We start from the raw sequence: 21,757 nt of genomic DNA, 5'->3' as shown, positions 1-21,757 counted from the left end.
AGCTTCTGATGGCAAAAGAAAAAGCACAAGAGACAGCAGACAGATCATGAAGCAGCGAAGAGTAGACGAGAAAATGTGCACGTTAGACGAAACAAAAAGATAGATTTCTTCTTCATCTTTTTTAATTCATGTGAGACTTCTTCGTGTCCCGTTTTGGGGTTCGCACCAGTCTTCAGGAGCTGAACCACCAGCAGATGTGACAGTATCTGTCCATTGTGAGCTCTGATGAAGGCTTTAACGAGCCTGACGCTGATTAAGAGATGACGCAGATTTTTAAGTGATGAGGTCTGAGAAGTCTGGAATTTGTTTTTTGGTCTTTCCCTGCCCTGTTACTAAGTTTTCACATAATACTTTTTTTATTCTTTAAATAAAAATTGTTTATAAATCATCTACAAACCTACATTTTCTAGAAATTACAGTTTGTTTAACCCAAAAGGTTAAAGCAACGGCTGACATTGGCAGTAGAAAACTCAGGGATAGAGAGAGAAAAACACCTCTGCATCCAGCAGTGACAAAACGATTGGTAGAAAAAAAACATCTATACAACAGCAAACTGATTTTTAAAGTTTAGCCAAAACAACAGAAGGGTCCTTTTGTGTGACAGTTTGTTTGTCTGATCCCACAGCGTCGTGTCACGGCTCCAGAGGAGAGCGGACACTCAGAAAGGCCGTCTCAGATTGGGTCAGTGAACATGCGCGTGTGTGTGTGTGTGTGTGAGAGTGTAAATATATTGTGTGTTAATTTTTCAGTGTCTCTGATGCGTTCATGCTCGTGTCAGAAGATCCTGAGCCCACGTCTTGATGGCCGAGGTCGTGTGTTGGAGCAGCTGCCACGTGGAGTTGGTGAAGGCCACGGCGTGCTCCTGCAGGCACGATATCGACACCTCGCCGCTGCAGGAAGACACCAGAACAAAAAGTTGGTTAATTATGTGAAGCAATTAGTGTCAAAATTCAAAATTAGCCACTGTGGTTTGTGTTTCCCAGAGTTACTAGCCACTCCGCATTTTCACTAGCCACAATTTTGTTGTTGGATAATAATGTTTGAATGTAAATGACTCCTGTTGTGTGTAAGGTTTATATGAAAATATGCAGCCTATAAAGACAAAGTCACAAATGAAGTAGTTTTTTATTGCACACAATAAAAGTGGTGAAGGAAAAAAAAAAGATGAACAGGGATGCACAATATCTGATTTTTACCGATATCCAATATGTCGGTATTCAAGACCTTGAACTTGAGTCGATACAGACACCAATATTTTTTTCTGTGCACACAACTGCAGAAATCATCAACTCTCTTCTGTATTGGAAGCAGGGCTGCAACGATTAGTCGACATAATGGACGATAAAAATTTGACGCAAATTTTATTAGTCGACACGTCATATTATTGTTTTTATTGTTGTCACATGGTGAAATCAAATACCAGGGGGTAATACTCATCTGTAACTTCAGTTCACAGCATGAGGTGCTGTGTTATTGGATACTTTTATGGGAAAAGATCACTAAGTTCATGCCTGAGGAATATTGATGAGGAAAAATCTCCACTCCCAGAGAGCGCTGTGCGCTGACGGAGGCTCTGACAGAGCCTGACAGCTCCTGGAGTTTAGCGTCTGATAACGTGATTTAGAGAGTCTCCTTCACTCTCTGTTACAGACAGTTTTTCAGGATCTAAGTCACAAACTAGAGTCAAAACTCCCCTAACTTTTGAAAAGAGAGGACATTTATCTGTAGGAGCTCTCACTCTCAAGCTCACACTGCACCGGTAACACTCAGCGGGGTGGAGAAGGGTGCATGAGCGAAACAAGACTAAACTTGTTGTCATGGAGAGCTGAGAGAGAGTCAGGCGGGATCATACAGAGAGCAAAGCCCCAATAAACAAATAAATAATAGAAAACAAGCCCAAAGTCACTAATAAGCGATCTGTCCAACACTGTGTACAACAACTTAATTTCCCTGATACCTGCTTCATTCATTTTGAGATTTTGTTTTTTTTGTATTGTACTTATATTTTTTATGTCATCATGAATGAAATAAAAACAAACAAACAAACATGACACAGGGCTGACCCATCAGAGGAGAGAACCTAACTCTGGGTAAATGGAGTGAAAATGCAACACACAGGTTGAATTATAAAGGTCTTCACATTTTAAAGGCTAAATTAGGTTGAAACACAAACAGGGTATATGCTTAAATCCTGAGGTTAAATTCAATACCTTTTTAAGACTTTTTAAAAACCTTTCAAAAAGTCTTAAGACCTTACTGCAACTTTAAGCTGCGGTTAGCAACCAATCTTTGATGATTTTAGTTTGCTTTTTAACATAAATTAGGTAAACTGAGAGGGAATGAAGCTTGAAAGTATAAATGAAACTAAAGGCAGGTTAATTGACATTCCCATTACCACAACAAGTAACTGTTATTTAAGGCCAACTTGCATAAAATACATACAGACAGCTACTAAACTACTGTATGAACTGAGTTAGTTGTCACATTAGCCTACGGATATGTTGGGCTGCTAGCGATACATATAGCCCGCGCCTCACAAAATTACAACTTTGCTTGTTGTCAACAAACAACAGCGCTACGTGACTGTATTGATAAACACCTTACCTCATCGCATTGTATCCAGTAAAAAGGTGATTTGAACAAAGAAATTTTGTTCCAAGACAACTGAGATCAGGGGAAGCCTTCTCTAAATTGTGAGAATCCAAGATCCCAGGTCATCAAAAGTCTGAGACATTTTCTCAGGAGGCTTAAGAAACTCTTCTGATCTAGAGAGAAATATTTTGAGATGCTAAAGCTTTTTCTAGATCCTCACGCTGGTCTGTGATGAGTGTGACCAGCAGAATGATCGTCCAATCACCAGGTGTGGTTATTTTTGAAGGTTCAGACCCTGAAAACATTTTCGAACCAGATGGACTATTTCTGTGGCGGATATATGGAACTGTCTGTCTGGTGTGTCAGGTTAGTTTGTAACAGTCGCAAAGAGGAAAATAAATATTCATGGATACTTTTTGAGTCAAAGCTTGAACACCAATAAAATGTAATACCTCATAACATTAGGATTAAGACTTTTTAATACTTTTTAAGGGCCTTAATTTTCCCACAATTGATTTATCAACTTTTAATACTTTTTAAGACCCGGCGGACTCCCTGACAAAATAATCATGATTAATCAACTAATCGAAAAAAAAATCAATAGATTAGTCGAATTTGAAAATAATCATTAGTTGCAGCCCTGATTGGAAGTAGCATATCGTGTTATGGCGCACGCTCTTATCACATTTGCTAAATAACAATCATTTCTTGTGCCAAATAAGAAAAGTATTTGCTCAAAACTGTATATTTATTTTTGAGGATTTCTTTCAAACAATAAAAATAATAAAAGATCGGTATCAGCCAATATTTACTCATTAGCTGCCGGCCATTTTCAGAGCATCTTGAACGATCTTTCAAGATCCAAATAATCTTGTTTTCTATAACCATGCAGACACTAAAACTACCTAAGAAGAGTGGACTCTCTTCTTTTATGTCTCTCTTCCTGTTTCTGATCCAAAAATCAGACAAAACATACTTTTTTGATCACGTTCATCTCGGGCGCTCCATCCTTTGATCCTCTCCATGGTCGTCTTTTCTCACTATTGCCGCACTTTCTCTCTGAACTACCTTGACACATCATCTCTGATTGTTTTTTTGTTTTTTTAACCAATAGTTATATTGGTAAATATTGGTTATCTGCCAAATTTTTCATATCGGTGCATTCCTAGTCTTATCAGTCAAACAATGCATCATGAAAAGGAAAACAACAGATCTTAGTCACACTGGACTATATGTCACATTTATTTATAATGATTTGGTTTGTTTACAGTATTTCCAGGGTTAACTATCTATATAAAATTTTGATAAGTGTTTTTATAAGGAGGTTAAAATATTGTTCCTACAGCTCCTCATATCTGTGACCAGTTCCCCTCCTCTCCTGCTCTACTGTGAGTGTTGCCAGTGAGACCGGTGCAGCTTAGGCTTAAATGAGCTACATCAGACAAAGAAACTCAATTTTAAAAAGTTACGGGAGTTGTGTTGTTAGTTTGTGACTCAAATCCTGAAACATTGTTTACAAAGGAGAGCGAAAAAGATGTGGGGGAACTTTCAAATCACGTTACAGGCGATAAACACCGGGAGATGTCAGGCTGCCCAAACTAGCGGCTGGAGATGAAGTCTGAGCGCCTGTCCGCAGTTATGTCTCTAAAGACTTCACAAATTGATCAATAAGTGAACACTGTGTGCAGGCAGTGCTCATGGGAGTTGTAGTCTCGTAGTCTCATATTACAATAGATGGGGTGTTACCCGCCCTTGCTGAAATTGTGCAGATATCTCTGTATTGGATTAAAGACGCCTCAGAGTACTGACTTGCAGGAGTCCTGTAGGTTGGTCCACGCTCGCTGTAGCAGCTCAGAAATGTATGAGAGTGCTGGTAGGATGTAGTTATGATGGAGGAGGAGGAGGAGCTCCTTAATGTATGCCAGCAGCTGGAACACGCTGTCTGGGGTGTTTTTGTTTATCTGGACAAAGACACAGAAGAGAAACACACAGATTAAACACGTGAAAAGTGAAGATGACTGAACTGTTATTTCTTATCGTCCAGTCTTACCCAGTCTATTGCTTGTGGCGTCTTTTCTTTGACCCAGAGAATAAACTGAGAGGTGTTTTCAGAGATGACGATGGCGGCTGTTTTTGCCTTTTCTAACCCTTGTTCCATTAGTGGACCCAAAACCCGCACGCATTCAGAGTAATAATACGGAGTATTTGTCTCCAACCAGCTAAAAGAAGGAAAAGAAAAACAATTAAAAAGACTGAAAGGAAAGGAAAGAAACAGCTTTTACATTTACCTAAATGTGTCAGAAGGTAAACAAAGTTACCTGAAGCCCTGTTTGGAGTACACTGTTATTTTTCCCCAGGCTTGCTGTGACACTGCTGTGACCCCTGAGTTACGCAGATGCCTGGCTGTGGTGGATTCTGAAAAACAACACGTCACACAAAATGTAAGAAACAGCTGCACAGAAACAGACGAGTGATGATGAAGAAAGGCTGAGACCGACCTGCAAAGGAGCCCTGGGATCTGATGTCATGAGCGATGAAACCAGCAGCGAACACGAGCAGGACCATGAGCAGTTTGGACCAGGGTAGGCCGTGACCACGCATCTTCACCTGCAGATTCTGAAGACAGAGAAGCAAACGCTGAGCCAAAGCTTCACCCAAATTATCCGTTTCAAAATCAAAGTGGTGGATTCGTCCTGTGGGTTCAAGGTTGGCCTTTTAGAGAGCGTTTGTCGGTCTCACCTGGCACAGGTTATTGCACTCCTGGAGTTCCTGAGATTCGATGGTGTCCCTCATCTCCTCGTTGGTCACTCTGAAAGACTGGATTGTTTCTTCAAGGTTCTTCCGGAGCTGGAAAAAAAAAAAAAAATTCTCATCAACTTTACTAAATATTAATTTCACGAAATGACCAATTTCACAGTGGGTTATTTGGGTGATATTTCACTTTCATTTAAAACAGGAAGTTAACAGGTTCTATCATTTATTTAAGCCTGGCTCACACTACAGGATTCTCGCCCAGATTTAACCCAGATTCGGTCCTCCCGACAATCGGCGAAGAAATCTGGACGGGGACTAAAATCAGACCCGACGTTCGACAAAGATTATCTTCCAGTGTGAGCGGTTGACAGATGAATCTTTAGCCCCATGATCGTCTCACAGACTCGTCGGAGCCGCCCCGATAATTTTCAAACATGTTTGATATTATCTGGATGATTACAACATTCACTCTCACTGAGGATGACAACAGCCAATTAGAAAGAGCCCCAGAGACCGGAGACAACAAGCACAGGCTCAAAGTGCAACTGAAAGGCTCCAGGTCAGCTGACTGCACGCTCCACTGGCCCACTCGAGCCAGTTCAATAATGTCTTTAAAAATAACACATAACCACGCCATTTTCATACAGTAGCAAACTGTCGTTTTATCAGTGATGGGTGTGAGATCATGCCATTATTGGCTGATACAGCCACAGTTTCACCTCTGTCCCTCTGCGTGCGCGTAATGGATGAAAGGCACTGCTGCAGACAGCTCCGCTTCTCTCTCCTCCTGTCCCACCAGTGCGCTAAAAACCTCAGATCAAACAACTGTGCACATGTGGTGCATCACTCTCTCTGGTCGAATAGTCTTGGTGAAATCCCGTAGTGTGTGCTGGTCAGTATTTTCAAATCTTGTTGTTAGTGCGTGCTTAAGATTTAAGAGAAGATGATCTGTGAAGATTCTCCTTATGTGTGAGATACAACCCAATTTCAGAATCTTTTAAGAATTTTAAAATCCTGTAGTGTGAGCCAGCCTTAATTAAACAATCACTCTTAAATATTTCTAGAAAGACCATAGTTAAACTAAACTGACCTGAGAGAACCTAAATCAAATAATTAAAATGACAGAATCCTTGTCTCCTCAGTTTTGTCAGTGAGTATTAGATGTGAAGTCAGGAGTCTTACCTTTGGAGGCAGAATATTCCAGGATTTTAATAAGTGGTTCAACAGCAGACTGAAAAATAAAAAGACAGGAATAATCAGTCACCGCCTGACGGCTAAAATCTAGAAACACAGTTCTGGTCGAATACAAACGTGCTAGAATAGACTTCTTTTCTCATTTTGTCAGTTTTAGAAGAGAAAGGTGTAACTGACCTGGACTGTGGTAAATGTTTGGTATAGAGCTGCCTCCACACTCCGAGACTCTGCACATCCACGCACAAACACTCCGTCATACTGCTGAGCAACTGCAAAAACACAGGGAGGGATGAGAGAGAGGGGAAAAAAGGTGTTTTTAATCCTCTTTACACCGAAAAATCTGAAAATTAATCAAGTGTAAAAACAAAGATGAGGCCTGTGTTTTTAAAGGAAGTGAAAAATCTGCGAGGGGGGTTGAGCAATAAAAATAGTGTTTCCATAAATGTTTCAAACATTTTTACTGTTCACATTTTTCACTTTTCTGTTCACAAAGCTGCGTTTCAATCCTTGTGGGTTGCTTTAATTTACGACCCTTTGAGGTAATTATAGGACAAAAATGTCCTCTATTAAAAAAACTGCTAAAAAAATTGTAGAATAATTTTTTTTAACCTTTTTTCATTCAACTTCAGTCCTAATAAAAAAAAACAAATATTTCTTTTTTTTCATTATTTTGTCCCTTTAAATGCCCATTTTATTCCATGAAATCACTGTAAAAAATAAAATGAACCATTTTCCAGAGAAGAAATGTTGAAGGGTCAGGAATATTTTTTTCAAGATGAGGCTTAAAAAATACTTATGATTGTTAATAAAATGAAAATTTGGATAAATTTCAAGTTTTTTAGAGGACAAAAATGTTCCATCTACTTCAATTTTAATCACATTTTCATTGCACAGTCATTACACAAAAAGATGCATTTTCTAATTTCAGGGGTTTATTTTGGGAAAAATAGTTCAATCTTTCATTTTTATTGCCGACCATGAGATAGGACGATTTTCTCATTGTGCAAATCAATGCATGCTCCATGTGTGAGTGGGTGTGTTTTTGCAACAGAGAAAAACTGCTGGCTAATGGATGTGTCAGTTAGTGATAAATAGCTGCTGAGTATTTTCTTTTCCCCTGTCGCCATAGTAACATCATCAAAAATACTTAATGGGTTTCCTGTCAATAATCTCTGCTGTGATGAGCTAAACTACATCCAGTCACTGCAGCAGTAGCTGGTGCATGTGCACACGCGTGTACCTCTCTCTTCATGTCATCCGGACAATGTGGTGTGGCTCTGGACAGGAACGACGGCAGGTACGTGTGCAACGTGCTCTCAGGTTTGGCTCCAAAAGCGAGGGCCTTCAGTCGAGGGTAGAGACGCCTCAGCTGCCCCTGAAGACTGAAAACAAACAAAAACAAAAACAGAAGTGTTTTTTTAACACGTGTGCTGAATATCTTGTTTTCTAAAATAACAGCATGTTTGAGTGTGGGAAAGAACAGATGAACCCAAACTGAGCAACGAGAGTTAAATTCAACTGTCTCCCAGTTGCTTTTTGCAAATGAACCCCGGTTACCTCCTGAGGTTTGCATAATGCAAATGCATTAAAAGCATCATCAGCTAGTACCAAGGTCTGAATCAAGCTGTACTCACTGTGATGGCAGAGCGTTCTTAGGCATGAAGGCAAAGTCGAGTAAAGGAAAGAACTCTTTAGGGCCCATGATGCCAAATCCCTTTGTCAGGTTCGCGTGGAGCCTGGAAGAACAGGAAGTGAACATATTATTGTGACAGTTATGAACCACAAAAATAAGGTCATGAATCAGTATAGCTGGTTTGAGTTTCAGTCATTTTTCAATCTGGAAACTCAAACAAAATCAAACAATTTCTCACTGTAACTAGTTTATGAATTAGTTTTGTAAAGTTGTGTCGTAGTGAGCGCTCTTGACGCACTCTGTTTATAAACGATCTCTGACATATCCGTTAGCCCGTCAACTTGTGTTTTGTTTTGCTTCTTTCTCCGAACGTTGAGCTATCCCACACGTATTTCTGCTCTGATTTATATGTGCTTTCTGGACATTTAAGCCTTGGAGACCCTTTGTCTGTAAGTAGAGCATGTAGGAACACGTTAATTTCATTTTTTTATTGTGCATGTTACCTAGCTTGGTCAGTGTTTTATACTGATTTGGTTTATTCCCTTTACAACCCAAAGTAAAGTCCAGGAAAAGCAGAGAGAAAGAGCGGTGTAATTGTGAGAAAATGACCATGGAGAAGATCAAATGATGGAGCGCCTGATCAAAAAAAGTATGTTTTTTTCCTGTTTTTTGGATCAAAAACAGGAAGAGAGTCCACTCTTCTTAGGTAGTTTTGGTGTTTACATAGTCAGAGAAAACAAGATTTTTTGGGTCTTAGATCATTCAGTAGCTAACGAGTAGATATCGTCCGATACCGATGTTAAAACATGACCAACATTGGCTGATCCCTAAATAAATAAAACACATTTCATTAGTTGCATTTCCATTACACCTTTTCCGCTAAATAAAAGCTTTATTTCTGAAGTTTCAATAAAGAACAACTGCACCTTGTCGTCGTTTCCATTACGACTAGAATCTCGCACAACTTGAGTAAAGTAAGGCGTAACGTCTGTCCGGACGCTGGTGAAACTGTCAGCGTGATCACGCCAAATCAAAACAGGAAGAACATGCAATTTCTAAATCACAAAGGCAGAAATTAAAAAAAAAAAGTTTTAAAGTGCATTTCAAAAGGGCAATCAGCACTTTTCCATATTTCAGTGGTTGAGCCAGAAATTGGGTCTTATTCATATTCCTGCACTTTATTAAGGGTGTGATTCTTGTATTTTTCATATTATTGATCATACCAGGCCTGTTCTGCACTGCTTTGTTTCTTTCTCTGACTGTATTTAAGGTATTTAATGATAATTATATTACACGTCTACAAGGCTTCAAGTTAAATCCATCAGTCAATATTCTGCTGTGATTGTAATAGTTAAATAAAGACGTGTTATTTATATCAACTCATGCATCAATTCATCTCATTTCATCATAACATGTGGGCGTGGCCTACAGGAAATAATTTTTTATATTTTGACTGGATCCTTTGTCGTGCTTGGGTTAAATGAATAATGCAGAAGATAAACATCTCCCCAAAAAATTGCAAATTGCAATATTGGTCAAAAAAAAAAAATCAATATCGAAACTTATGTAAAACCACCTCATGAGAGCTTAAAAACTTTTGATGAAAATTCGTGAAGTTATTCTGAAATTTTAGTGTTTCCATTACTGTTATATTGGGATATTTAGGTTTTGCACAATTCTAGATGTAACACAAACGCAGCTTCTGAGACACTTACAGAAGAAGTCTCTCCAGATATGAGATGGCGTATGAAGACAAGGATTTCACTCCCAATACAGGCAGCATGATGCCCAGCCACACTGAAACAAACAAACAGACAAATAAATAAAGAGGTTTATTCACATCATTGGTCCTTTTAGTTCAGGCCTTTACAGCTTTCCATTTTTAAACGGCCTGGAGCTACAGCAGCGGAAAAACACGACCTGTTCTTACACGCTTTAATTATTGAAGAGATACAGTGGAGCAGAATTAGAAAAGAGTGGAGGACAGAAACTGCATTAAGTACGAAAGAGCTGATGAAACTGAAGGAAGAGAAACAGGAAACACTTGATTGTGTTTTAATTTCTCAATAACATATTCCTAATCCATGTTCCTCCTCAGATTAAATGGTCTGTTTTCAGACTCACATTAACAACAAGCAGGATATTTTTAAATGATCATCCTTAAACTAGTAGAAACAAAGCTTTTCTTTCTTCTGATGCTCAATCGTCTTGTTTTGCAGACAAAGGTTGTTATGTAATCTTCCAAGAATATTTATCCTCTCATGCCCACGCACTGACACCCACTTCAAAGCCTCGCTGAATACCTGACAAAGACCTGGAGCAGCAGCTGACTGTGTGAAGGTGGCATGTGTTTTATGCTCACAGACGCTGACAGTGAAGTGTTACTGCTCTAATGTGACCTGCTGCTTTAACAAACACAAACTGTGGAGTTTTTCTGTGCATATTGTTGGAGAAGCAGGAGAAAGTGGGCACTGAGACAGGCGGGGACTGTTACACAGCAAAAACTGTTGGCATGTCTTAGGGGAGTATCTCGCTACTTGTGTAAGAAAGTATTTGTGTAATCATTTGACCGTCTTTTACCTCGAAGCCCCTGGCTGAGGTCATAAAATCCAGCCTGGCCGAGCGCCCACATGATGGTCAAACACTTCACTGGTCGATTCTGAACCGACCGCAGCAACTCCAAATACTGGAGGGGGAGAAGAAGAGGACAGGGTCACTTAAACGGTTATTGCTAAAGTGAAATCAACAGGTCAGCGACTCAAGGCCACGCTCACTCACCTCTGGCAGGTTTTGTGTTGCTATTCTGGGTTTGTCCTGTAGGATTGCCTGAATGCAAACTCTGTAGCCATGAAGAGATTCTCCTAAAACACAGAGGATGCTTTTTGTTAAATTTTGATGCCGTTGCAATACAAGTCTTGCACTTTTAACAATCAAAGCTTAAGTTAAACATAAAGAAATGTGTACAAATAGAATACCAAGCTAGATACAAAGATAACTGATTGATCACAGTCTGTTCAAGTTCAGCTTAGTTCTTATTTCAAGTCAATGACTCCCTTTCACCTCTTGACTCTCGTTTGTTGCTCTTGTTTCGCTGCTGCCCAGATGTATTTTGTAACATCACCAGAATTACTCCAGAGGTGATGACCCCTCTTGGTGAAACATTAAATTGCTAATTTCACCTTTTACCCAAACTGACACAAAGTGGAGTTTCACAAAAAAGGTTTCAAAAGAAGTGATTTCAGTATAATTCACTATAAATTGGAATTATCATAGTGCAGTGGTTCTTCAACTTTTTCAGTGACGTTCCCCCTGGGAAATGTTTTATTCTGCCAAGTACCTTCAACCAGTGCAAAGTAGTTTTCGTTGGAAAAAAAGTGTTAAACACAGCTCTGTACTATTAATGTCTGGTTAATAAAATTCATCTTTAAAAACAATAACCCTGTCGTTAAAACCAAAATTCATTAACGGTTAGGCACAAAAACAAAACTACATCAACTATAACATAGAAAAATAACTCAAGACGTGTTGAAAAGGAAAAATTTGTGTTCATAGAAATTATATTAACTTAAAGTGGCTTCTTTTAGTACCAAAGTAAAGAGCTGTTACAGCGGGGGTTACAGTGGAATTAAATAGTCTACTGGATATAATATTCAGTTTATGATCTTAAACATTTTTGATTCAAACACTGAATAAATTGATAGTGAAAATAATTTTGCTTGGTAGCTATTTTTTTGAATATACATGTCTGAATGTTGTGTACCCCCATAGTGCACATTTATTTCAACTGAAATATATTCATAATTTATTATTAGAGGATAAAAGGGTTGGGGTCTATAATAAAAACTACTGGAAATTGTGATAATGCTGGAAAGATAACTGTTCTTATACTTCTAATATAAAAAAATACCATTTCTATTAGAATAGAACTTAATTTGTCATTGCAACAAGTGCAACAAAATTATTATTTAATTATTTTTTATTTTTATTTATTTAATCAATTATTATTTATTATTTACTTTATTTAATAATTATTTATTATTTATTTTATTAAATTATTTTTAATTGATTTTTATTTATCTATTCTATTTATTATTATTTAATAATTATTTAATAATTATTATTTTTATTTTTTACCTAATTGATTTTGGACAACGATAATACTTGGATTAATTATTACACCCTTGAAATACAAATGAATCCAGTAGAGAAATGCTTGTGTCAGCAGTAGAGAGAAGGTGAAACATAAAATTCAGGGCTGAAATATTTCTAAAAACAATCGGAGTCACACTGTTTATTTGATAACTCGATTAATTGCCAGAAAAGTCTAAAACATACTCAGATACTGAAACAACCTATTAATGAAGTGAGTCCCTTTGTACTTGTTACTGCTTTACAGTAGAAGGCGTCCACACCTACCTGACTGTTTGTCCAGCTCCCTGAGCATAGTATAAACACAGTGGTCAAAGAAATCTGGCAGGATGTCACTGCAACGTCCAATCAGGCCTTTGATTACGCCCTTCAGCTCCTTCCCTGTAAGGCAGTATGGGTAGTCTGGGGACGAGAAAACGGAGACAAAAGAAAAAACACACAAGAGTCATTTTTGGTGATCAGGCTTTAAAGGAGAACAGTTTTTCTTTTGAACAAACGGCCTTTCACACTCACTAAAGGTCTGTCTGTAGGAGTGTGTCTGAATGTGACCCACCGTGAGTGTAGCTGCTGAGAGTGGGCTCAGTTTCTGGTGCAGTCAGACTGAGGTTGAGGTACCCTGCCAGATCTTTGACCCACACTGATGGGTTTTCTGGGAACAGGGTCTGACTCCGAGCCAACTGCTGCTTCAGGTCTGCAACATCCAGCTAAAAACAGGACGAGATGGAGAAAAACAGAGTTTGTGCTCTCAGGAACAACAGGTCTATTATGGGAGGATGGGAGCGCGGTTCAGCATGTGATAGTTTTACCAACGCCGAACAGCTGTGGGAAGTGTTAGAGTTTTATTTTTCCATCACAAGTCACAGACAAAGATCAGCTCAGCTCTTAAGGTGATATAATCGTAGCTTTCATCTTTAGTTTTAGCAAAAAGAAATGTGTCTCACACTCATAACGCCCCATAAATGTTTCTCTTCTCATTAAAACAGCAGCAGATAAAAAAATCAGCTTCGTTTAAGCTGCAGACCAGAGCCTCGAGAGGATTCAAGCACTTCAGATTCTAATTTAGGAGTTTTATATGCGAGTTATGAACACACTTACAGCTTTGAAGGCTTCCTCCAGGGTCCTGTGTGTTGAGGAGGAGGAGGCTGTATTGCTGGAGTGTTTCTTGGTTGATTTATTCGCTGATGGCTTCTTACTCTCCGGCTCTGCTGGTGGTGGAACCTGCTCCTTGTTCTGTTTCTTCCCCATCTTCTCGAAGCCGTCGTACAGAGTCTCTGACATCTTCAGGGGGGCTGTGGGGAACCAGATTAGACTCAGTTAATCCCGCTGCCGTGCTCAGACACCCGTCTGAACTCTGGTTGCTACTTTTCAAACTTCTTTGGACCTCTCCAGCACTTTTTTCCTCTTCAAAATCATGTTAATCCATGAAATCGAGACATTCCCCTCCCCTCGCTTTCTGAGCTCACACCCTCCCTCTATGACTTACGTAATGAGTTTTTTCCCCCGTTATTTTCTGGCATATTTATGCAAAACTTTTCACAATTCACAAAGGAGCAGAGTTAAGCACCAGCAGAATTTAAAGCATTCTCTTGTGTGTTTGTTGAGACCTTATCTGTAAACACACTGCGTCCACAGCAACTCAGTCTGGATTAAAGCTTGACCTGTTTGAAGGCAAACACCACAAAACGAGGTTTTCTGAGCAGGCTGGGAAATCAGCAACAACAAAGAACCACATGCTGGAAAAATATAACAGTTGCTAATTGATTTTCTAATTACAGAAAATTCAAACTAAGGTATTAAGATGATGTCTGAGCTGCGATTAGTGCCACCAGAGACTGAATTAGGATTATTATCTATAAAGAATTTAAAAAGCATGTTCTGAAATTGATTTTCTTTTGAAACCACATTTATTTTCTTTCATTTTTCTCACCTTCCTGAAAAATGAACTTTCCTCAAATACAAAAAAAATCTGTGTTTTTTCTCACCTCCTTCTGAGATAATCTCCATTTCTGCTGTCTGAAACCAGGGACTGAACAATTGGGTTTGTTAGAAACCTAAGTTTTTAAGGACGTGGAGAGGTTTTTGCGCTTGAATACTCCTCCTTAGAGATGGGAACTGATCTGATTTTTTTGATACCTATACCTTTATCAATTCTGCTTATGAATCCGATTCTCCATTGATTCCCTTATCAGTTCCTCCTGTGAATTTTATCTGTACAAAAAGTAGCTTTACAGGTTTTCTGTGTCTACAAGATTTCATTGACTTTATAAATAAATAAATGAATACAAACTTTGAGGCTGGATCTGGATGTCTCTGGATGTAAATATACAGAAATAACTAAAAAGCATTGGTGTACCATTTTTTTTATACATTATTGACTGAAGTAGGCCATCTGGTGTCCAGAAGCAAATTATTTTAAGTTGTTTGGAACCTTGCCATAGTTATGAAGCCAGTCATGAGCCTGTATGTAACTTTTCTTTCCTTTGCCTGTTAGTATTTTGAGAGTAACTGTGATTTGTTTCTGTTAGGGACGCACCCATATGAAAATTTTGGCCGATAACCGATACTTACCGATATCAATATGGGTAAAAAAAAAAAAAAAAGTACATTTTGTCTGTTTTTTTGATCAAAAACAGGAAGAAAGACATACAAGAAAAGGGTCCACTCTTCTAAGGTATTTTTGGTACATAGTCATAGAAAACAATATTATTTGGGTCTTGAAGATCTTTCAAAATGCTCTAAAAATGGCTGGCAGCTAGTGAGTAAATATCGGCCCGCTTTTACAAATCAGCCAATACCAATATGTTAACAAAAATGACCAACATCAGCCGATACCTAAATTAATACCAATATATCATACATCCCTAGTCTCTGGGATAAATATTGAAATTCCGGTGTAAAAACAAAGTTACACTGATGTATGCTAACCGCTAGCATATCAATGCAATAACCTGTATTAGCATCAAGCTAGCCCTATTTTATTTATTTATCATTTTAGGTAAATAAGGAGATTTATAGCATGCTGATTGTGTTTAATAGGAATCTCTTGTAAGAGAGTAATGTGCGGTTCTTTGTGTGTTCAGTTCTTCAGATAAACTTCAAGCTGAAGATCCTAAATCAGAGTTTTTCTTGAGAAACTGCTAAGCTAAGATAACTGCGGCAGACTAGTCGACATAAGGTTTGGCAGCTTCTGCATAGTGTAAAGAATCGATAAGAGAATCGTTTAGCATAAAGGCTAATGATATTGATGGATTGAAACGTTTCTTATCGATTCTTAACAGGAACCTGTTTTCCATTCTCATCCCGACTCTTCCTCACACTTCCTCTTAGATGACGTTACAGTTGTGCCACGCTGAACTGAAGTTAAATTATAAAACTCAATCTGTGTTGTGCAAACTGAAATTCAATTTTGTATTTTTAAATTGAAGGAATATATAGAGTTAAATTTTCTGGTAGGTGAAAAGCAAAAAAAATCTGTTTCAAAATATTTAATTTGACTATACAGCTTGCTTTGTTAATTCAATATTAATAATTAACAGTCATTTTCTTAAGGCACCATTCTTAACCGACAGACGTCATTACTTATCAAACTTGTCAGTCCATCCATGTTGCTGGACTTCCTTACCGTGCCTGTGACTCTGTTTCTGTAAAACAATACTACAAATAAAGTTCCTCTTTCTAGTGAAGCAACTTCCAGGAAAAGCTGGTTACAGATAATCTTAGTCACAGTACAGCAGGATGTGGCGCGTTTCTTTGACACACAATAAAAAAACAAGATCTCTGTGAAGTGGAAACATTTAAACCGATGAATCATTGAGGGGTTTAAATTTTCAGAGTGAACTTCTTGTGTTTGGAGCTCTAATCCTACAGTAAAGATATTTACAGTATTCAGCTCATAGTCCACTCAAGAATCCCAGCCAGACCCGCCCTCCACCCTCAGTCTGTGCTGACAGAGGTCACCAGTTGTTGGCTGATCATTCAGCTGTACGTGTTGCTGACAAACCTAAAGCTATATCTAGTCCATGTGGGGGTGTATGTGTGTGTGTGTGTCGGCACAATGTATGGCTATGACGCAAAGAAATGGATGTGTTTCATCACAGCGGCAGCAGCGGGTGCTGACTGTACGACTGAAACTTTCCTGATCAAATGCTGAAACTTAAAGTCAGCACAACAGGAGGAGGAGATCCTGTCTCATCTTAGAAAGCACAACCAAGTGTTCGGAGCTGATAACGTCTCACTGATGTTCTATTTACAGAGACAGGAAGCGATTCATTTCCAACAGCAGCTTCTGACATGATGAGACATGAGGTTCAGTAGATTAATACACAAACAAGGGAACAACGAGAGGCTGTGACCACAAACAGTTAAGAATTACGGACAAGTTTTTAAACCACATTACTTCCTCATTAAGAAACTGTTTCACCACAAGACGTGAAGTAAAGTGTTGTTTAAGTTTCATTAAGACCCTGATTGGCTGATGATGCTCCAAGTAATCAAAGATTTATTTATGTAAATACTTTTATAGACGTGGGTTCATGAATAGACTTTGATTTTTGTTATTTCTCAGCTACAACCACAGGGAGACATGTAACAGGCTTTAAAATGCACAAAGCAGCTCTAACACAAAGCTGTCTACGTGTTATGTAATCACAGGTTGGAATCAGAAGCTACACAATCTTAGCATAACATATGTTATTATATTATCCTGGCTTCATCTTATCACAGGTCTTGTTGCAGCAAAGAAATATCAAAAACAGATCAAGAGTTTTCTCTTTGCATGGTTTTATATTAAATTTAACCCTTTTTTGTTTATATTTTTTACAAAAATTGATAAATACAGATGGTCATCTTTCACATTTGAAACGATAGGGTACCAACGCCCAGTACCTGGCAATTGGTATCAGGACTCAACAGTACCAATCTTTGGTACTCTTTTGTGTGTTTATGTGATAATTACCATTAATTTGTTCAATCGTAAAATCTCAAGAGTTTTACAATTTAACATATTTTTTTTCTCAGTAATAAAGTAATAAACTTGCAATGCTGTGTTCATGTTCAGTATGGAAAATTGCCTTCTCTTTCACTACCTCACAGTCACAAGGATGGGTTTAGGTACCTAAACATGGTACCATTTGATTTTGGTACTATAGACAGAATTCAGTTAGTACCTTTAAAAGTACCTAATTTGGAACCAATTCCCAATTGTAAATAGGCTTTAGGTTTGTATTTTGCAAACTCCCTATCAGTGTTTTGGGACCTCCACTTTGGTAACCACTGGTACAGATCATTATTGATTATTTGATTATTGATATTTAAGCTTTATTAAACAGCTCCCAGGCTCAGCAGCATGTTTTATAAAGTTAAATGAAAACTTAAAAAAATAAATAGCTAAAGTTGTCTACAGTAAATAAAGTTTTCCAAAATTTGAATGTAACTGCAATAACTGTAATAACTGTAATAACTGCACTGCTGATTGGCTGTTTTCCAAGCTCTGCTTGTAACCAATCAGATGATACTGTGGGTGGGACAGTGCTGGGGACTGAGTAGTGACTGCAGACAGCGGAGCAGGTGCATCAGAGCCGAAAGAACATAGTTTTAAATTTGTTTCATATAGGCCGTCGGATTAAAAGAAAAGGCCGATGCGGGTATGGCTCAAAATGCCAAATATCGGCCCTGATAAACGGCCTGGCTGATAATCGGTCTATCCCTAGTAAAAAGCCTCTTTTCCGCCACACAGTCCGGTTTGGATCGGTACAGCTTGGTACAAGTTGGATCAGTGAAGCCTTTCCCCAGCCAACTGTTCCCTCTTGGTAGGCGGCGTGTAAGCTGAATGCTGATAGCTGCATAACTTATTCAATAGCAGGTCACCATAACTGTGCGTCACAGTGTACCCTGCTAATAAATCCATTGAAGAAGAAAAATGCAACACAGTAAAAACAGCTGCTGTTGCATGGTAAGTAGGGCTGGACAATTGATTGGATTTTAATCGTGATTTCAATTTTGCCATCTTCTTATTTTTACCATAATCGCCCAGCCCTAATGGTAAGTGACAGTGTCTTTCGACAACTTTCTGGGGTCAGATCAGTTCAGTCTAGTGTCCCAATGGAAGAGTCCCAAAAAGTGAGACCATTTGTCTCAGATATTTGGGGAATTGTCACGGCATTAGCCAGTGAAAACGCCACAAACTGCGTGCCGTACCGAGACAAACCGAACTGAACCACTTGGTGTACACAGGGCTTTAATATGGCACCTAACTAGAGAAAAACTACAGCAAGTTTTTGTCCCATCGGTTAATCATTTTTATAGTTTGTTTATTAGTCTTTGAAAGTTTTTACTTTGGTGGAGTTTTTTGTGACACAAAATTTGTGTCTTTTTTAAGACATAGGAAGATCAAACTTTTGGGCTGTTCATGAATTCACTACCAATTTTCTGCCATTTTTTTCCTTTGGCAACATGGAAAAAACTGATAAATGAAAATACACTTAGAGGTCAAATAAATGGCAATGATTCTGTGTCTGCTGTAGAGACCTGTGAATGAGAAAATGAAGGAGACATGTCCGAGGGTCTTGTGGTGGTGGGTGTAATCTGAGTACATGTTCAGTACGCTGTACAGCTCTCGTGGAGAGTTGATTGGACTCTTGTGGATTCTCACACCAGCAGAGGAAAAGCCGACAAGATTCTTCACATGTAGATACAGAGAAAACTGCTTTAAGACACCTCTCCAAAACACAAGAGTCGACGCAGGGGACGACGTTTGATTGATTCAGACTATCTTTGAGTGTTTAAGTTAAGATGATGAACATAATCCAAACTTTGACTGACATCCAGATCTGACATCCATGATTTTCTATCAAGTAGCAGGTTAAAAGTGAATAAATTAACTTAATTAAAGTTGGGGTGACATTGTTTTACCCTTCATAAACTAAGACATCCTCTAAGTTTGTAGCATTTAAATGAGTTCTTGGACTTAAAAATGTAATCTCTGTTGAAACATAAGCCCTTGTTAGATATCCCATAACATGTCCAGACATGTAATGTGACACATGTCCGGTAGATGCAGTATTATTTCAGCTGTCTTACAGATCCTCTTTTAAAGTGAGGGTATTTATGGAAGATGCAGCAGGACAAAAAAGATATAATCAAGTCCTAACCGTTAAAGCTATTTAACATAAAGGCATTGAATAAATCTTTTCCCTTTTGTGGCTGGTGGGTTATTTCACATGAGAAAAACCACAAACTCAACAGTTACAGTCTCATGATTCACACATTTCCCTGAGGCCTTTCAGGCAATGAACTACAGCCAGGGTAAAAACTCAGAAAAGTATTTCAAACTAAACCTTTACACCAGATTGCACAGTTATAGTCGGTGTGATCTGGCAGGGAGACTTTGGACGGGCTGATCCCCTGATAAAACTGGAGCATAAACAAACAGCAGTGGCAGAGTGAGATCTAATCTCTTCTGTCACCCGCGATTTAGGCCGTAGTCATACCTGTGGAGAGGGTGCAGTATTTGAAGGCACTTTGCGTCTACCTCACTGAAAGTTGAGTACAGTTTAATCCAAACTGTCCATCACAGGCGTGTAATTATGTCAGGACTAAAAGCTATCATCACATACAACACTGCCAGAGTTATTCTATAACACTTTAACTTCCCCCACAGGCTTTAAGCAGGGTGTTTGCAGCATATGAAAGCCATTTGATGATATTGAACGATGCTAGAGATCATAATTGGTGTTAAAATGACCAACACATGCCAGGCCCTGGGCCTCAAGGGGCATGTGGGGGGGAAAGAACCAGAGGAAGGCTGCACATTCAACAGCCGGTAGAGCAGCCTTGATGTCTTCCATGCTATGCTAGGACTGGGGATTGGAAAAAAAATAAGTCCTTGTGTACTATTATTTACACAACCTACTTAATACTTTGAAAATGCAGACTTTTGATTGTGTAAAGATAGTCTTTCTATTCACTTTTATTATTTAAAAGAGGCACTTTTCTGGATTTAAAACACTTCAATCTTGGAATCTATGCTAAAACTGGAGTCAAACATGCTTTCTGAATGGAGTGTTTTCATTCAGAAGTTAATGCACATTAGCACTTATCTTCATAGGACCAGTAAATGTCATATTTTGGGTCACAAATTTTGTCTATTCGCAGTATAGAGTTAAATCCCGAATTATTTTCTTCTATTTACAACATTAGATGATAATACTAACATAAACAAGCTTTATTTTTTGACCACATCCTGCAAAGAGGAAAGGCAGAGTAGTCAGAAAAAGACAGTTCAGATCAGACAGCTGTCTGCTTCCTCCTTATACATCCTCGTTTAGTAAAATATTCTCCCTACATTATTCAGACAGTCTTACAGTAACAACACTTTAATGAAACACAATGTAGTGTAACAGAAAGAGAAAGATATATGGGTCACAAAGATGTTTACTCATGCTCCAGAGTTACAGCTCCTCACTGATGACGTTGCTTCTGTTGACACACGGCTTCAAAACTGCTAGCAAGCTACAACCGCACATTTTAGCTCTCAGGAAATTTCACACAAGCTGTGACAAGCACGGGAATCATAGCTCATAATTAATTTGAATTAAATATTTATGAACAGCACATAAAATGGAAAAAACAAAACGGGAAACCTTAAAAAAATGTCGTAGGAAGTAGGATTCGTGCGCGATGCTATGCTACGAATGCTAGCTTGTCAAATCAGGTGGCAGTAATGAGCCGTTTTTATTTCAGTTATCTTATGTAGACAGTAAAAAGCAGGCGTTAAAGAGAGAATTTCAGAGCGGGGAAGTCTCAGTCCGGGTAACCCCATCCTTCTCCTCAAATGTGAACTTACACAGTGAGGTAAATAGGTCAAAAAGTAGCGAGCGGCCGTGTTCACTTACGTCTGGATGGCTGGTTCGATTCGCCCAGCGCTTTTCTCCCCCCGTTGACACTTTTCTTGTCATTCGGATTCTTGCCTCCTCCTGAGTTGCTGTTTCTCTTCCCTTTCTTCACGACCTCCCATTTACCGACTGCGCCATTATTTGAAGCCATTTCTCTGGTCCAGAATAGGTGTAATTAGCTCGGGGTGCCGCGGCTTCCTGGCTTCTTCCTCCACTGAATGAAACAGTGCTGCGGCTCGCGCACCACCACCACCAACGGCTCTGGTGATTTAACCGTCCGCGTGCCACGTCTCTTTGCCGGCGTGACGTCAGAGTGATGCGTTTGGACCGTTAGTCTCATACCTATGGTTTGAAATTTATAGCTGAGCTGAATAACAAGCTCGAACAAGACAGGAAGTTTTGAATGAAATCCTTACCTCAGGTAACCTCTTAATTTCAAACAATAACTCTGGATTTCTCTGTCAAACTTTTATGGAAGATAATCATCTTCATCAGAGAAATAAAAAATACTTTATTTGAGTTCATAGAGTTAAAAAATTTTGGT

At 38.8% G+C, this 21,757-nt stretch overlaps 1 protein-coding gene across 1 annotated transcript; it reads right to left on the bottom strand.

Moving 5' to 3' along the window:
- Positions 1-329: 329 nt before the first annotated feature.
- On the bottom strand, positions 330-21,530 carry tmem214 (transmembrane protein 214). Its single transcript, XM_074685625.1, has 17 exons — positions 21,214-21,530; positions 13,418-13,611; positions 12,876-13,026; positions 12,590-12,724; positions 10,952-11,034; positions 10,754-10,859; positions 9,889-9,970; positions 8,175-8,276; positions 7,781-7,922; positions 6,718-6,809; positions 6,529-6,577; positions 5,332-5,439; positions 5,091-5,208; positions 4,911-5,007; positions 4,643-4,811; positions 4,402-4,553; positions 330-890 (listed from the first exon to the last, which is right to left on the bottom strand). The coding sequence occupies exons 1-17, from the start codon at positions 21,362-21,364 to the stop codon at positions 764-766; spliced, it is 2,058 nt and encodes a 685-aa protein (XP_074541726.1). The 5' UTR covers positions 21,365-21,530; the 3' UTR covers positions 330-763.
- Between the last annotated feature and the right edge of the window lie 227 nt (positions 21,531-21,757).

This window comes from Halichoeres trimaculatus, unplaced genomic scaffold, assembly GCF_033239565.1.
Source record: "Halichoeres trimaculatus isolate MK-OKI-2021-1 unplaced genomic scaffold, fHalTri1.1 fHalTri1_scaffold_13, whole genome shotgun sequence".
NCBI classification, from domain to species: domain Eukaryota; kingdom Metazoa; phylum Chordata; class Actinopteri; order Labriformes; family Labridae; genus Halichoeres; species Halichoeres trimaculatus.
Note: the sequence above shows the minus strand (reverse complement) of the source record. Positions and strands in the feature narration are given on the sequence as shown.

Excerpts from the sequence above, each read along its gene's own strand:
- tmem214 (XM_074685625.1), bottom strand. The coding sequence starts at position 21,364 with ATGGCTTCAAATAATGGCGCAGTCGGTAAATGGGAGGTCGTGAAGAAA. Across the intron at positions 11,035-12,589 it reads GGAGCTGGACAAACAGTCAG|GAGAATCTCTTCATGGCTAC; the intron begins GTAGGTGTGGAC and ends TCTGTGTTTTAG. Across the intron at positions 6,810-7,780 it reads CGGATGACATGAAGAGAGAG|TTGCTCAGCAGTATGACGGA; the intron begins GTACACGCGTGT and ends GTGTTTTTGCAG.